At 39.8% G+C, this 16,904-nt stretch overlaps 2 protein-coding genes across 2 annotated transcripts; one reads left to right on the plus strand and one right to left on the minus strand.

Moving 5' to 3' along the window:
* Window positions 1-114: 114 nt before the first annotated feature.
* On the plus strand, window positions 115-7,398 carry LOC146478622 (TAF6-like RNA polymerase II p300/CBP-associated factor-associated factor 65 kDa subunit 6L). Its single transcript, XM_085112215.1, has 12 exons — window positions 115-424; window positions 517-603; window positions 2,069-2,225; window positions 2,323-2,382; window positions 2,562-2,617; window positions 3,010-3,075; window positions 3,393-3,470; window positions 3,990-4,085; window positions 4,629-4,753; window positions 5,018-5,150; window positions 5,817-5,945; window positions 6,412-7,398. Exons 1-12 carry the CDS (start codon window positions 281-283, stop codon window positions 7,180-7,182), a joined length of 1,902 nt encoding a protein of 633 aa, XP_084968341.1. The 5' UTR covers window positions 115-280; the 3' UTR covers window positions 7,183-7,398.
* On the minus strand, window positions 7,316-16,572 carry LOC146478623 (acidic fibroblast growth factor intracellular-binding protein-like). Its single transcript, XM_085112224.1, has 11 exons — window positions 16,337-16,572; window positions 14,088-14,286; window positions 13,420-13,546; window positions 12,747-12,850; window positions 12,589-12,645; window positions 11,670-11,758; window positions 9,602-9,710; window positions 9,103-9,172; window positions 8,886-8,972; window positions 8,088-8,188; window positions 7,316-7,604 (listed from the first exon to the last, which is right to left on the minus strand). The coding sequence occupies exons 1-11, from the start codon at window positions 16,416-16,418 to the stop codon at window positions 7,520-7,522; spliced, it is 1,110 nt and encodes a 369-aa protein (XP_084968350.1). The 5' UTR covers window positions 16,419-16,572; the 3' UTR covers window positions 7,316-7,519.
* Between the last annotated feature and the right edge of the window lie 332 nt (window positions 16,573-16,904).

Here is a 16,904-nt window from a genome sequence, read left to right on the forward strand (position 1 = left end):
CTATTAGCGTACTTTTTGGTACAGATCTCCAGAGTGAAAATAACTCAATTCCTATGAATATACGTCTTCTGAAATATTACACGTTAAGGATGTTGCTGGTTCCATTTGGTTAGGGTTCCTGTGCTACGCCCCATCCGACGAGAAAAGTATCCAACATGGCCGCGCTCTCAGTTGGTTGTCTTTGCGAAATTGCCTTCAAAGTGATTTCACAATAATTCCTCGATTGACACATGCTGTTGGAGTGACACTTCCCAGAAAGAAAGGGATCAAATTCTTCTCAATGACTGACGAATCCAAATTTGCTATAGTTTCACCGAAATCAGTCAAGCTGTACGCCGAAATAGTTGGCGGACAAACCTTGACAGATGATCTGGCGAGTTCGCTGGCTGAAGATGTCACTTACAGACTCCGCGAAACTCTCCAGGTACTATTGAATAAATTTACTTTATTGGGTTACTTTCCAACTACTTCATGTACTACATCGCCGTGTGATTAATAATGATTGCAATCCCACAGAGTGCATCTCAGTACATGAAGCATGCTAAGAGAAGACGCCTCACGAGTGAAGATTTCAATAAAGCGTTAGAAAGAAGTAGCACAGAGGTAATTCAGCTTTAATTGTCTTTATTGCATAACCTCGCACTTTATTATGAAATAATGTGATTAATCATTAAGTGATTTGACAGGGTAGTACTAAAGTAGCTGATGGAAAAACTGCATATAAATAAAGTTATCCTATCCTATCCTATCCTATCCTATCCTATCCGAGGGTGCTTGAGGTGAATGTGAATGTGGGGTCGGGGTGAGGGGGGGGGGGGTGGGGTTTCTGTATGGTACTAAAAAAATGTGCATTTTTAGTGTTTTAACCTGTGAAATTTATAAGTAAAAATATGTTATGTTGGGGTATGGGTTCTGATCTTCTCTTAGTTTTTGCTGGTTGGCTAATAAACAGTAAATTCCAGTATAACAGGGGCCTGGCCTGGCCATTCTCACCTTCAGTTGTCAATCAACCATCAGAGCGTAAACAACTGATTAACAACATACATCCTTTTCTACAACTCTTGTTGAAAGAATTGGCTTTAAACCCTGTTAACTGAATTAGAAACCGATCTCTTCTATTGCTGTTATGTTATGAAACTTTGAGGCATATCTTTCAGGGAATGCTTGTGTCAACAACTTGCTTTGTCTGAATGGCCTCTAAACTTGCATCTCACACCCACAAAGGTGTGAAATAAAGGAGGGGCTTAGCCTTTTATATGAACGTCTTGGTTAATTTTAGACACTGGACTCTGAATTTGGCTTGTGGTGATAGCTTAGTTAACCACAAGTGAAGTGTGGAATTCATAGACAGTGAAATATTTTTAGCGTCAAGCTTCACCCATTTTGAAAAGCAAAATCCACTCCAATAATTAGCTCCCCCAAAACAAGCCCTCTCAAAAACCAAGCCCACACAAAAGGCATTTGAATGAATATAAGCCAAAGCCAGCCTTATATTCTGAATTATTGGTTTAAATGTCAGAAAATTTTATCTTTGGTGATGACTTCCTTTATCCTTCATAATTTTTCAGGAGAAAAAATGTTAAAATATGCTGGTCACCACTGGATCTTGTACATTAAAAAGTACACTCTGTTTTTTTATAAGAACCTTTTTTATAAAAACGTCGAGGCTGAGGTTAACCAAAATTTTAAGAACGTATTAAGAACATTCCTCAGGCTGAGAGTCGATAAAGAACTTTTTTATTTTGCCAATCTGTATAGAAAATCAAGGTAACAAATGTACCTGATCTCGGTTTGTCAGCAGCAGCATATCTCAGCAGGCAATGCACTTTGATAAGTTTCCTGGTCACGTCAGCATCGGTTTACTGAAAGACATGTAGTGTATACCATGTAATTTAAGAACATCTTAAGAACGTTTTCAGCCTCAAATCGCAAAAAAAATATAAGAACGTTCAGCCTCAGCTCCAAAATTTGACGTTGTTGTGAAAAAAACTGAGTGTAGTTCAGTAATGCTAATGTAACTTGTTGTAGAATATTTAGTATCTCGTTGTTTTTAATTTTTTATCCACAGCCCATTTATGGCTATGGATCACTGGAGGACATGTTGTTTCGCAGTACTACCACCAAAGAAGGCGAAATTTTCTTTGTTGATGACAAGGAGATTGGATTACGAGAACTGGCTATGAACGTTGCAATACCCACTGATCCTGGACAGAGAACAGTGAAAGGTTATAATTGCTGTTATTTGGGGAGACTGATGTCTAGTTTCAATGTTTTTGTTTTTTTTGTTTGTAACCATCATTTCTTTTTTCCTTTTTTTCTCAGCTCACTGGCTTTGTATTGAGGGTTCACCTCCAGTTGGAAGTCATGCCCAACAAAATACTGGTACAGACAAATAATTTGGTGTTTACCACATAGACTTATCACAAAATTAATTTAGAGAAATTTGTTTGTCTTGGCCCCAAGATCCTACCATTATAGTGACATTAAATAGAGGAATGCTTTGTGATGTTCTTTGTAACTTTAAGACATTTTGTCTTCTTGTTTCCCTTGTGCAACCCTAGGTCGATCAAACAGTGTCGAGGAAGGTGGAGCTGCTGTGCCACGCCCACTCTCAGAGGTGATATTTTAGATTTAAGGTTATTCCAAACCTTTGTGGGTGTTCTTCAGGAAAATTTTATGTGCGCTGAAACCCTACAAAAACGTTATATCACTGTAAAGCTAGCAAACTGTAGAATCTGAAAATAAATAAATGCTACTCAAAAAAGGTGGAGTGAGATGAGACAATGAAGAGAAAATATTTTTTTCCGCGAATTTCATTGTGTATATAACATCTATTTTATAGCATTGGGTGGTTGGCTGGTTCGCTAAATAGCAGAGACCAATTTCTATTATTCAGCCCAGAATGAGCCTACCTCTTCATTTTTGTTCTGTCAGAAGTCCAGCACTCCAACTAATACACTTCCATGTTGTATATGGCAGTAAGTAAAGTAATTTCTTTTCTCTTTGTAGGCCTGTTTGACTTACTATGAACAGATAACAAAGGCTGTATTGGGTGATGATGACAAGTGCTGCAAAGTAAGGAACTTTTAAATTATTCTCCCTGCTGGGTGTTGGCCTCTGGGCCCAAGGAGTTTTATTAAAAGCAATCAAGAAATGTTGCTAGATCTTGCTGATTTCACTTTGCAATAACAACCAGGAAGATAATTTAATGGTGGCTAATTTTTGAGCATAGTATCTAGTGGCTCATATACCATGGCCATTAAGCCAATCAAATCCCTGGAATTACATTATACAATGATCCAGTTTTTAATAATAAAAATTATTACATTACTTTCCTGTGTTGATTATATTGTTTGCTGTGTATTTTTGATTGTGTTTCCTTTATTTACCAGGAAGCTCTGAGTGATCTGAGGACTAATCCCAAGATCTCTTCGTTGCTGGCGTATTTTGTAAACTTTATTGCATCAGGAGTAAGTTAACATGCCTTAATAATTATATTTATTGAACTACTGCGAGGTTCAGACTAGGAAATGTTGCCTGAAAACCTCCACAATTTTAATTTGCAAGTTTGTTGCCTGAGCTAAAGATGAGATGCATAAACTTGCAAATGAGAGAAACAAATTGCCCAAGCAAAATAACCCTGTAGTTAAACTGAGCTTGTTACTTTCAATGACTTTTTTTAAATTTGCTGATAGCAAAGAGTATTGTCATTTACCATAATTGGGAATTATAGCCAATAAATTAATACGAATCATTCCTGCTACTTTTGCTAACGTTGTGCCAAAATTTAATGTGCCTGACCAAAAGAAATGATCAGCAAACAATGTCCATTTATACAGTATTTTTGTCGTACTTTGAACACACAAATTTGTCTGCTAGCATATTTCCATGTTAGCTGTCCTTTTCCTTTGTCAGTGGAACATTTCAGCATTCATAATAAAGTAAGAGCTTTTCTATTGGTAATCATTCATTTTCTGTTATTTTTCCAGGTGAAATCTTACGGCCATGACTTGACACAGCTAAGCAAGCTTTTGAGTATGGTCAGATCTCTGATTGACAATCAGTCTTTGTTCCTGGAACCCTATGTAAGCAATGTGTCTAATTTCTCACACTGTACATTTTTTTTAAATTTGCCTTTCCCCTCTCTCTCTCTCTCCCTTCGCTCGTGGCGCGCGCCCGATTAACCTTCTCCCTTCCCTTTCTAGCGCCTGCCACGCAGGGTAGGAAGCCTTCGGTTTCCGGACTTCACGGTAAAAATTCCGGGGCTCCAGCACTCCAAAGACCCCCCCCCCCCCCCCCCTGTGCAGCTCGTATTTATCGCTCTATTTCTGAAATTCTACCATTTGTGCGAACAACAACACCAGCTACGTAACACGCGATCATTCCCTCCCTCCCTCTAGAAAATAAAAAGAAAAGATCACAGGTTACCAGCTACGCGGAAAATAATCTTCTCAGAGTCCCCGAGGGAGGTTGCTGCTCTGTAGACTGGCGTCTTACCACCTGTGCTATTAACCTGACAGGAAAAGCTCTTTTCTGTTTAAAAATAATTGCAGCCTTTAAAAGAACTACCAGCTAATCTTCTACGGACACCAGATCACTGTAGCTTCCGTTGTCTGTTTGGTTTTCAGGTGATCCAGCTTGTCACGTCAGTCATGTACTGTTTGCTGGAGTCTCTTGCTGCGTCGCTTAATCCACAAAATGATCATTGGCGACTGAGAGACGAGGCAGCATACATTCTGGCTCGCATCAGCAGGTAAGCTTAATCTTAGAATATTAGTTGCCCCTCTATTTCTCGGACGAGCGACGAGTGAGCGAAATAAAAGCAGTCGGGATAAAGGATGCAACAATGCGCGAAATTTCCGATATGCACCGTAAATCTCGCACCCCCTAGAAATGGAGCCTCCATTGCAGACGCCCTTTGGGTTCGTCACGCATTCCTCTCCCACGAATGTTCGTATAACACGCTCATTCCCTTACCAATTTGCTATATATCTCCTTTACTTTATTATGCGTACAGGAAGTGCAGCAATCCAGTCAATTACTTAAGACAGCAGTTGTTGATGACGCTTCAGGAAGTGTTGTTAGATGATGGACGGCCTTTCTGTTCTCACTATGGAGCTGTTGTAGGACTCACCGAGCTTGGACCAGAGGTAGACATTAAATTTAACTAGTATCAACCGCAACAGAATCTTGTCACCTTTGCCTTCCCCCGGTTACCAACTTTCCAAGCCGTTTGGGGGATTTTAAAGCCGCAGAACCAAAACCAAACTACATGTAATCACATCTTCCCACAAGCCAGTAATTAAACTTTTCTAAAAATCGTACAAGGAGGCAATCTAAATTTGAGTTGTGGCTGGTACCAAAAGCGTGAAGACACGCAACGGGTGACAAGCGCGGGAAAACATGGGACGCTTCAGTACTACAGATTCCGAAAAGAGCAGTAAAAGTGCATCACTTTAGAAATGATCGGCGATCATTGCTAAAATTTTCCAAACGGAATGACATATACCATTTGATTTTTCCAACAGAGATTTCTGGCTTTTCCGCGTATTAAAATAGTGAGAACCCATGGCGTCATACAAGAAGTGAAACCGGTGCCAAGCGTCAGAAAAGATAGCGTCATGTGCGGGAATACTTGAAATCATTGTCATGCGCAGAAAAGGTTTCAAATGACGCGGCAATAAATGAAACTCTGTAACTGGTGAAAAAAGAGAATTGAATGATTGATTAATTGGCAGGATGTTTGCTTTGATCAATTACTGTGGAGTTTTTATATTAGTTCGTAAAACAGCTGTTTATGCTGTGGTTTATTTCAGGCATTAGAGCAGTATGTGATGCCGCATTTGCGATCCTATTGGACTCAGCTGCAGCAAGTGTTGGATGACAGCAGTCAATCAAACGCTCTTCTACAAGACGAGGCTTATCAAGTGTATGGAGCTCTCCTGGTAAGCTACAGTTTCGACTCGAGGTAGCATTTGTAATAATTGTAAAGCACTTTCATGTGACGTAACAGTGGCGTCCACGCATGTTAGTGCAACCGAGGCTATGTTCATACTAGCAGATCTTTCTGTTTCTGCTGGCATAGAAATTGATCCAGAATAGGCCCACAATGATTTGTTCAGATCATCCGGGTTGGTATTGGAGCAGACCATAAAGACTGCATGGTTCCCTGTTTGGAGTGGCATGAAAACGGCTATTCGATACAAGTGTTCCACTTTCAAGAACGGTGGTACAAGAATTGTTCTGAAATCGACATTTCTTATGTATACAAAAGGCCAATCCAGTATGGTTTTCTTGTCTGAACAGGAGCTAATCCTGAAAGCACACTCGTCACTGTTTCGTGTAGTTCCTTCTAAATTCCCGAACTACAAGCTCAACTGTAGTTAAAACATAACTTCTTTCTTTCTACAGCAGGCTGCTGGGTGTCTTTTGAAGTCTAAACAACATGGCGTTCCCATGGCGTCTCTCGGCTTTCAAGTCAACAATTCACACCCAGTCTTGCGCAGCAATCTATCTCCGTGGGCTGGGGCGAGTGTCCTTCAACGCCCAGCCCCCGTTGCAACCCGGTCCCGGTCGAGCTCGAGCAGTCTGGCCTCCAATCCTCTTCAACTCTACCAACAGCTTTATGACGTCTTCGGAGACAGTCTGGGTCCCAGGATCGCGCACAACAACTGGCAAGATGCCGCTGTCACGAAAAACAACCAGCTGCGGATGCAACCGTTTGCTCATGCGTACTTTCCTTTGCGACCGCTCGCACGTGACGCCAACGTGATCAAGGAGCTGATAAGTAAAGCAAAAGAGAAGACAAAGCCATTGAGCTCGCCAACTCGTACTACAGGTACAAAGAGAAAGAGACCGGATGACGAGGACAGATCGGCTCACAAAACTGTAGAGAGTAAAAGAGGCGGATCTAAAAGCAAACGGATTTGTATGACATTGAGGCCCGTGCGAGCGAGGCTCCCACACGTGACAGGACTAGTCCCTGAAGAACCCAGTCCCTCGCGGAGCTCCAGAAGAAGTAGTCACAAGGCTCCTGGGGCAGCGGAGAAACAAACGAAACTTCATCAGAAACATTCTAAGCGCGCTGTCTCTACTGGAAGAATACGAAGGAAATTTAGAAAAACGAATCTTCCACTTAACAACAAAGCAAAGTACGACTATCATATAGGCGTGATCTTATAGCTTTGTAGTGTTCCATTAGAGGTATCTTTACTGTAGGAAACCGTGTGTTTATTGAAAACTAAACATTCTCAAGTGGATATGGAACTTTCTTTCTTTATAAATTTATTTATACGAGATGCTTCCTTTTGTACTGAATCTATTTACAAGATATTTCAGATGCAATTTCACGGTATCAGAGCTAAAGAACTGAAATACAGTGTACTGCATCATGGTGAAGCTTCATAACTGATTATTTAAAGTTCCCTTGGTAACCAAGTTCCAGCACTGTGGGTGGTGGCGTGGCTTGCACTCGAACCCGGCCTTTTATCTTCTTCTGAGTTGCTTGGGATCCTGTCCCTCACTCGTGGTACATTCTCACGATACATCTTTGTGACACTGTCACGAAACGGCAATACACAGGAATCAGACGCTCCAAGTTGCTTCTGTTGAATTAAAGAACCAGTGTCATATAAGTCAACCCATTTTAAACTTAACTCCCGAAACAATAGAGAGGTTAAGAATGACGTTTACAGCAAACGTGAGATATGACCACGTGACCATGTTTATCCTATATTTGCCGCTCGCTGTTTTCAGTTTCTGTCAAATCGAGTAGTTTTGCGTTAGCATCAAAGGTCAGAATTGGCCATTTCCGAGTTGCTGTAAACCTCACTATGAAAGCGAGGCTAAGTGCAAAACTTTTCATATGAAAATTACATTTGTTTGCATATGAATGAAAACTAATTTTCATAACAAAAACTTTGCACTTAGCCTCGCTTTCATAATGAGGTTTAAAGCAACTCGGAAATGGTCTATTAGTTTGCGCTATTCTCATCTTTGCACTCTTTATTTCAAGGAAGCATAAACGCGAATCTCACGTTTGCCGTAAACGCGATTCTTAATCTCTCTGATGTTACATAAGTGCATACTTGTATAAGGAGTCCAGTTTGTCGCATGTGTCCACCAAAGACTCGAGGAAAATTTCGGTTTCTTTAGCGTCCCACTCAAGCTGTTTGCATGGCTCGATAAACTGTTGGAAAAGGAAAAGTTATGAGTGTCGCACAAAGCCACAAGGTGTTTAAAAACCACGGCTAAGGGTATAGGCTCGATTGGTGCCCCTCTCATGTACCGTTATACTGCGAATAGTCCCTCGCTTATCTCAGAGCCAATTATTCCGACAACTTGAGACACAAAACCGTTGCAAGACGAACTGCAGATGAAACTGGGCGCGTAAAACTCCCTCAACGCAGCTTGTCTTGCAACCAAAACTTGCGTTCAGTTGCAAGTTGCGGGAAAATGGGCAGGTTTTCTGTATTTCGCAACGTTGCGAGATCCGTTGTAGCGTGTAACATGTTCTCGCCAGCTTTTTTTTTTTTTTGGCAAGTTGCAGGAAAAAATAACCACATGTAACAGCTCCTTAAGGCAAAGACAACTTTCTATTCAAAAACATCAGGGCTGAATATGTTTTTGAGGCCAGTCCAAAAACTGGAAAAAGAACGTACGACGCACAGAGAAAATGTACGGTTCATGATTTAAACCTTTTTAGGTAACATTCTCCTTGCATTCTAACGGTGGTTTCCTTAAACTCCGGCCTTCACATCCCGTTCGCGGCAACTTGTCTAGAAACGGCTCAAAGTGAGAGTTGAGACTGTGCAAAGGACAACACGCTGAACTGTTGATGTTTCAAAGGCTGTCGTTGTAGTTTATAATACTTGAGAGCGTGTTACCTTTTCGACGAAGTCACTTAAAACATCTTTAACCTCTTTACTGTGTATTAGACCAGCTGCAATATTAAGTAGACATCGACAGAGATTCTAGAGATAAAAACAAAAACAAATAAAGAGGAAAATGGAGAATCGTGTTACTTAGTTCAAGAAGACAGCGAAAGGAGAGACAATAGTTAGCTTTACGCGAAACTTTTCCCCATGTTAGGCACAAGTTTACCTTGAAATTCGCCTCCACGGACTTGGCAAGCTTCTTTGTAAATCGTTTGGTTATATCACTGCAAACCAAACTGCGAGAAAAAATACACCATGAGCTTTCATTAGCTTTAAATTAAGAGAATCATTCACCTAGTACTGCTGGTGTTGGTATTTTAATTAACACACAACTCTCTCACCCGTACGTACGTCACTCCTCACGGGTCGACCGACTGTCCGACCATCTATCAGTCGGGTACAAATGAACGTTGTGCCGTTAGCACGGCAAATGATTGATCAGAGAATTAACTCGGTGGTGTATGTTAAAGTGCTAAGCAGTGAACCCATTGTAAACCTACTGAGCGTTAGCCTTAGTAATGAAATGAGAGACCACACGCCCAGACTACACGTCCGAATCCACGACCGTCCGTTGCTCTGTCAGTCGGTCTGTCTGTCCTTCCGACCGTCGGTCCGCCCGCCCGCCCGCCCAGTAATTACCCAGTAGAAAAAATGCAATACACCACCTTTTGTGCTCCTCTACTATTTCTCTGTCATTAACAAACAATTTCAGATCCCTCAACTCTTGAAGAAAAACTCTGTCAAATTCTGCACCAGTATCCCCCACATCAGCAGCTGGAAGCAATATCATAATTATTATTAATTGAACAGCACTGATTGAAGTCAGTTATCCAAAAACGATAGTAACACAGTGTAACTTGCGGCAACTGGCAAACTTATTTTCAATGCAGTTTAGTGGCCGGACTTTCAACTGCGGGGGAAGTATTAAAAGTTAGTATATTTAACTCCTTCGTACAGACTAGTGTTTACATGGGTGAATTTAAAACTAAAAACTTCCCTAACGATAGCAGAATTCTGAAATGTGAATTTTGAATGTTAATACTCAGGAGAAAGTGAACCACGTGCAGTTATAAAGTGATTAGACAAAATCGATGCTTACAGATGACGATCTTGTTAACGGTTTTAATCAGACAGGATGCTGTTGAAGTTTAATAAGTGATAAGTCTGTTATTTCGTTAGTGATTTTAGACAAAAGTAAATAAGTAACAGCCGCACAAAAGACTAAAGTGTGTTAGAGAACAGACAAAGTGCGAGTCAAATGTAATTCTGTAAAGCCAAAGAAGGCTACTCAGAGCAACTGTTCAAATGGGGGGAGGGGGATGCAAAACAAAAAAACTTCCGTGGGGGGAGTGTGGATATTTTTTGGAACTGCACAATGTAACCCACCACTGTACAGAAAAAGATGGCGACTGTACATTTTACCACAACACATGTACATGTACCTTGTGAACCAAACACAGCCGATAGGCACAAAGAAAGCCATTTTCTTTATTTTTTTTTTTCCGCAAAATTTGGCCCTGTCCTAAAAACATCGTGTATGCCAGGTTTAAATTTTTTGTAAATGGTTTGAACCCAGGAGTCATGTCATAAGTATGCAATTTATGATTATCCAGGTGAGTGTAGTCCTGAGAAGGACTGTTTATGGTGACTTTGACTGACGTTTCGATAACCTGAGCGGAAGTCATCTTTAGAGTCAAGTGAATTGTGGAACGTCAGTAGGTGGTATATATGTCTCTGGTTGTTAACCTGATTGGTCAACAAAGTCGAGATGTTATTGGTCGTTTGTCAGTAAGCCATGATGTTATTGGCTGTGAAGAATTGAATTTTTTGGAACTTTACTGTGCCTTTTTATGAGCATTTTTTCAGAATAAAATTGAGTGTAAATGTAACAATCGCCATCTTTTTCTGCATGGTGGATTCAATCCAAGTTGCAAACTTGTATCTAAGTGTGACTGGCTCTATGGTTCCTTCTTGTATAGAGTCCTAAAGTGTGACGTCACAAATATTTGAATTTTTGAAATTATGGGATTTGTTAGTATATTCGGAAAGAGCATGTTGAAAAATGTCTACTTGCCAAAAATCAGCATCTTATTGCAATATGGGGTCAAGACATTAGCTGTGTTATGCCCCGATGACTCCATACAAATCCTTCTAATTTTGTCTCAGTTCTTAACAGAGCTAATATCTCACTCCCAAAATGCAATAAGATGCTAATTTTTGGCATTTTTCATCATGTTCTTTCCGAATATACTAACAAATGCCATAATTTCATAAATTTAGTTTTTGTGACGTCATCACTTTAGGACTCTATACCCTTGTATTTATTGCATGGTAAAGTAGCACGTAAGCCACAGGCTACCCACATGGCCACAGATTACCTCAGATTACACAGCATGAAGCAACTAGGAATAAAGGGGAGGGGGTTTGGGCAATGTTACTGAACAGACCTTTTACAGTGATCAGCATCAAATTTCTCCTTATAATATCAATGCTTATTCAACTGCTGAGGTCGTGAGAATTAAGGATATGAACACCCAAGGTGAATCTTCTTGATATTTTATTAAAATAACTTCTCCTCAATACTTCATAAGAAAAGTATGGGGACAAGATAGGAGAATTTGTTCTTTGATATTAGGGGTTAAAGGGTTAACTCTACCCGTGGCATATGTACATTCCATGATACCAAGGACTTTATTATTTCCAAGTTCAAAATATATATAATTTTAGACTAACCAGTTGATCCTTCAACTGATCCAACAGTCCAGTGATCCAACATCTGCTCAGCACAGAACGCAAGGTCATCAAACGTCAGATACAACAGCCTATCAGTAAATAAGAACAGTAACATCCAGCCATCTAAAATGGCTTATTCAGGCTCAAATTTGCTAGCTACGCACAAAGGATAACCATTGTGTGACCTTATGTCTGTATTTTTTATGGCAAAAAAATGATGTCTTATTCACTGTTTGATGCAGTTAAATGAAGTTAAGGTGGCTTACTTAAGGTGGTTTTTTATGCAAGCTAATTTACATATGCACACTCCCCAAGACACGAAAGCATCATACGTGTGCAAAGTGACAGGAGCCAGCTGAGGAAATCCCACAAACACGAGAGCACAAAAACATTTATTTAGTCAGTTAGACACTTTTTTGAGCATTTCAATTTTAATTTCTGTCTCAAAACTAACTCTACTGTATTTATTGTACGAAAAAAAATCTCCAAGAAAACTCCTGTAGGCGTTTTTCTTAAGTTTGATTCAAGGCCTCCTTTCACCCCAGAAAACTGTAGTAAGCCACCTTAAACTAAGTTAACAACAAAGAGCAGTTAGTAGTCAGTGTTAGATTTCATTGGCAATTGCTCATGTGGGTCATGCAGTAACGTTGTTGCAAGCATTTTGGAGCTTTGGAGCTGGATTGTGCAGTGGTCTCAGTTCCCCTCCCCTTCCCTCCCTATCTTCCACTGCTTGTCAGTGTGACAGGTGCTTGGATGCCTAGCGTGGCTAGCTCATGGCTGGGTTGTGGAGATTGCCAGCCATGGAAGCAGTCCTCAGTCTATGAGCTGGCTGGCCTCCAGTGGAAGCCCCTGTTCATCCCAGGCACCCATCCTCCACTTAGCAATGCAGTTGTTAAATTCTCCATGCTGAACTACAAACCTTTTCTTTCCTGTTTCAATCTTATTGATAGCCATGAAACAAATACATGCATACTGCCTGTTGAAGGAAATCCAAAAACATGAATAAGTGAAATTGATGTACTTTTGTTTGTAAACGAAAACATTATCAGAATCTAATACAGTAAATTTCAGATGTACCTTGCTAAAGAGTCCGACAGAAGAAATAACTTCTTTATAGTGTCAGTAAGTCCACCTCCTTCAGTCTCCTCAATTGCCCTCAGTACATTTTTCACGTTGTCAAACTAATAACAACACATATACTTATATCACTGAATATCCTCTCAATACTTTTAAACTGAATGACTTTGTTCTAGAGTACTTTTTGCAAGATTTTAAGTAACAACTGAAGACTACACCATTTTTTTTATTTACTCATACTTGTAGACCCTGGGGCAGACAGACAAAATCAGGTCTGGTGAAACTTTTAACCCCTTAAATTTTTGTCCTGTCCCAACTACCTGCCATCCCTCCCTGGGTCTTCAAGGATGGTATCTATTGTGAAAACCAGAAGAATTAAAATCAGGAAGATTTGTATTAGAGGAGAAAAAATTGTACCAACTGTAGTGGTACCACCCAACTGCTCACTGTAAAGATGCCACCTTTAAGTTGTTACTTAATGAGTGAATCAGTTGTGTCAGAGACCAAGTGTCTAAACTTATCTTAGGTTCCTATCTTAGCACCTCTCATCAATCAGAGGGGTGTCTGTCCTAGAGAGTGGTGTCCATCTTAGAGAGCTGTCTGTTAAGAGAGAGTTGACTGACAGCTGAAGAGGTTCAACGGCATGCTGGGAATCATGAAAATAACTACAAACCTGTCGGCGACAGCTCTTGAGAGGTATGTTTGTCTTCTCACTGACATCATCCAAGTCTTTTCTTAATCTTCCAGTCAGTTTCTTACCTAACAGTTCTCTCACCACTTCCTTGTCAAACTGATAGTATCTAATGAGCAATAAGAGACCTTGTGATCTAAAACTTAGAATGCATTCTCTTTAGACAAGAAAGTCACATGCTCTACAGTAGCTTAATTTCTTGATTCAGCTTAGCAATACATCTGCTTGATGGAATATACGCAAAATAAACTTTCCATAAAGAAGCAGTATTCCAAAGCCAGTCTAGTGAACAGTTTTCATGGAAGTAACAATCAATCCCCAAAAGAATTGTAATGCCCAAATTACAATAGAGGTAGCAAAAACATTAATGGTATCTCAAAAAATCACGTATTACGAAAAAAAATATTATTAATTTTAGTCAAATTTCACAGATCTTGTCCACAGACTTGACTGTTTCACTTGCCTCCTCAGCATCTCATTCTCTATTCAAGTCATTTTTCTAAGTACGATAGTTTCAGGCTCACTGTAAAGAATTCTAGTCTTGACCTCTCACAAATTGATCACCTGTCCATTATTTTGCCACCCCTAATTTTTAAAATAGATTCAATCTGATACCAAACTATTTTGGACACTGAACCAACTCTACTTACTTTTCAATAAGCATATCTTGAACATCTGGTGAAATCTGTAACAGCATTTGTCTTGCCAACATTGGAGGAGATTGCAGGAAACGTTCCACCATGTAGAACAAGCGAAACTGGTCATGAGTATCACTGCTAACCATGGCATAAGAGGCACCATGTTTTTTTAATTCATCGTCACATTCACGTATCTGTGTTGCTTCACTTTCTGGATAAAAACAGATTTTTCAATAATAAAAAACTATTACAGTTATCAAAATAATTTAGCAAAATATTTGAAAAACTGTTTTTCCAACTCAACAATAAGATTTAATAATGGCTACTATATTTATGCTAAAGACGCATCATTTGTCTCAGACAAATATTTAGGTGAACATTTAAAATGCTTCTAATCGAATTATCTTCAACAGTGCATCCTTCAACACAGCTCCAAAACACACTTCAGAAGAATTGGTATACCTATATGCATAAATGTAGTCTGGCGATGATCTGCGGGGCATAACAAGTACATGCACAGGTTTACAGAAAATCTTCTGCTTACTTGTTTTAGAAAATGCCTCTGGACACACGAGATCTCATCGAGTTTTTCCATACTCCACAGATTGGCATGAATGTTTTCACTGGTTTGCTGCTTGATAAAGCGCACATGCGGCATTATTCCCCTTAGTTACTGGCGTGCAATCTGTCCTGTAATTGTGTTTGCCTTAATATATATGCGTTATTGACCAAGCGTGAGGTCAAGATGGCTGGATATTGGCCAAGTTCTTTTTTTTGCGTTTTTATGGACCGAGACGAAGTCGAGGTCCATAAAAACGCAAAAAAAGAACGAGGCCAATATCCAGCCATCTTGACCGAACAAGCTTGGTCAATAAAGGATTTATTATGTGGCTTTACCTTCAAGTTAAAACTACAACAACAAAACAAAACAGGACATGAAAGTGCTCTACTCGGAAAAAAATTCTTCATAGCCGGCCGGTGCAAGATTTATTTTCAGTGCATTTTTGGATTAGCATGTGTAATCGTGGAAAACAAGGAATCCTAAATTATCTTAATGCTCTAACTTTATAATGGCTTAAAGGGAATATACAATTATTGAGAACGAAAAATTTAGATTTTCGCAAGAGCGGGAAGATTTGAATAGAATCCGGCAAACTCGCCATTTTCAGCCGATCGCGCGGTGGCGTAAATAATAAACATTTTTCAGGATTTTTACACAGTTTTCGGCTTCCAATCATTAATTCTTGAATGAAACAATAGATTTTGAGATTATATGCAAACATAAGCCGAAAAAAAAAACCGGGTGAATCAGAAAACTGGGCGAAACTTTGACAAGATTTTGTTGTTTACTTACATCAGGCAAGACGCGGCTAAATTAAAAACGTGAGCTTCTTCGGCGAACTTGAACTTGAAAAAAATACTTTTCTGAACTGCTCTAAACACTTAACGCAACTTCCACTACGCTATGATTTAAATACAGTGATTTCAAACCTAGAGAACTTATCAATTTGGCATTCGACTTGAGACAATAAGTTTTACAAAATCAATTCTATCTAAAATTACTACACGCAGAGCAACTCACCGATTCAACTCACATTTATTGTAGCTGAAACAAAATTTTCACTACACCAGGACGATTCCATTCTCTTTCCTTTCCTTTAGGTAAATGTTGAGAAAGTTTACCGAACTTTTCAGTGAGCGTTTTCCCCCAAAACAACGAGAAAATCGAAGAAAAGATTGTATTGTTGTTGGGATTAAACTTTTGATGCCAAGCGGACGGGCAACGGGTAATCCCGAGCGGGCAAGATAGCTCCATCTTGCCCGCTCGGGTAGCCAATCACAGCGCAGGATTTGACTCATCTTGCCTGCTCGCGGAGCCAGCCATATAATAAGCTACAATACTGTAGATTATAAGATGATTATAACTACAAAGGCACACAAACTGATGCACTCAGGAATTTCTGCACAAATTTGCCTCCGATGAATCACTTGCTTCTATTATAAAAAAGCCAAAAATTTTCAAAAAAGATTTTCTCACTGATTTAGAAGGCTAGACGTTAATACACCTAAAATTAGACAGCTACAGGTCGGTGTGTTCAATTCAGTGACAGGGAGTTTCGTGAACAAATTATTGGGGAAGGGGATAGGCAAAGAGTCTAGCAAATTTCAAACAAAATTCAGTCATTCATAAGAAATTCTGATTATTTTCGTTACGTTGAAGAGAAGAAAACACCAAGGTATTTGCTTATAATTTAACTCACCAGAGAAACCTTGTAACCACGAACCATAAACTTCAAAGTCAATGAAAGTAGGGTCCATGTAAAAAACATCTATGTCCTCCATTGTTTCCTGTTGTATAAAGTGCTATGTAGCTGGTGCGCTCCGCATGCTCACACTTAATGAGTGAGCTGTTGTTACTTGCAAATTGTCAAAGCTTCTTTTTGTCTTCGTTCGTCTGCACTTTCCGCCATTTTAGATTTTTTTACGGACTACAATGGCCAGCGGTCATTAATTCACGATAAAGATCTTTGTGTATGGAGCAACATTCGTCTCCACTCCCCCACCGACGCAACACCACATTTAAAAGTTTTGAAACGAACATCCTTTCCCATTAAGGACATTAAGCAACAAAAACAGTTCGGCAGGGAAGAGATTAAATGGCTAGTTACAAGAGTAACCAAGGAGTTAACTTTCCTTCTATGGGCGCTTCCCTTCCCCTCGATGACGCCTGTTACAAAGGCAAAAAAGGGCCTTAAAAATTATCTTGTGGTGTGAAGGACTGGGTGAATACTCCTAAATATTTTCGGAGGGGATGTGCGACCCGTCTCT

Source organism: Pavona decussata, unplaced genomic scaffold (genome assembly GCF_977016875.1).
Source record: "Pavona decussata unplaced genomic scaffold, jaPavDecu1.1 SCAFFOLD_64, whole genome shotgun sequence".
In the NCBI taxonomy this organism is placed as follows: domain Eukaryota; kingdom Metazoa; phylum Cnidaria; class Anthozoa; order Scleractinia; family Agariciidae; genus Pavona; species Pavona decussata.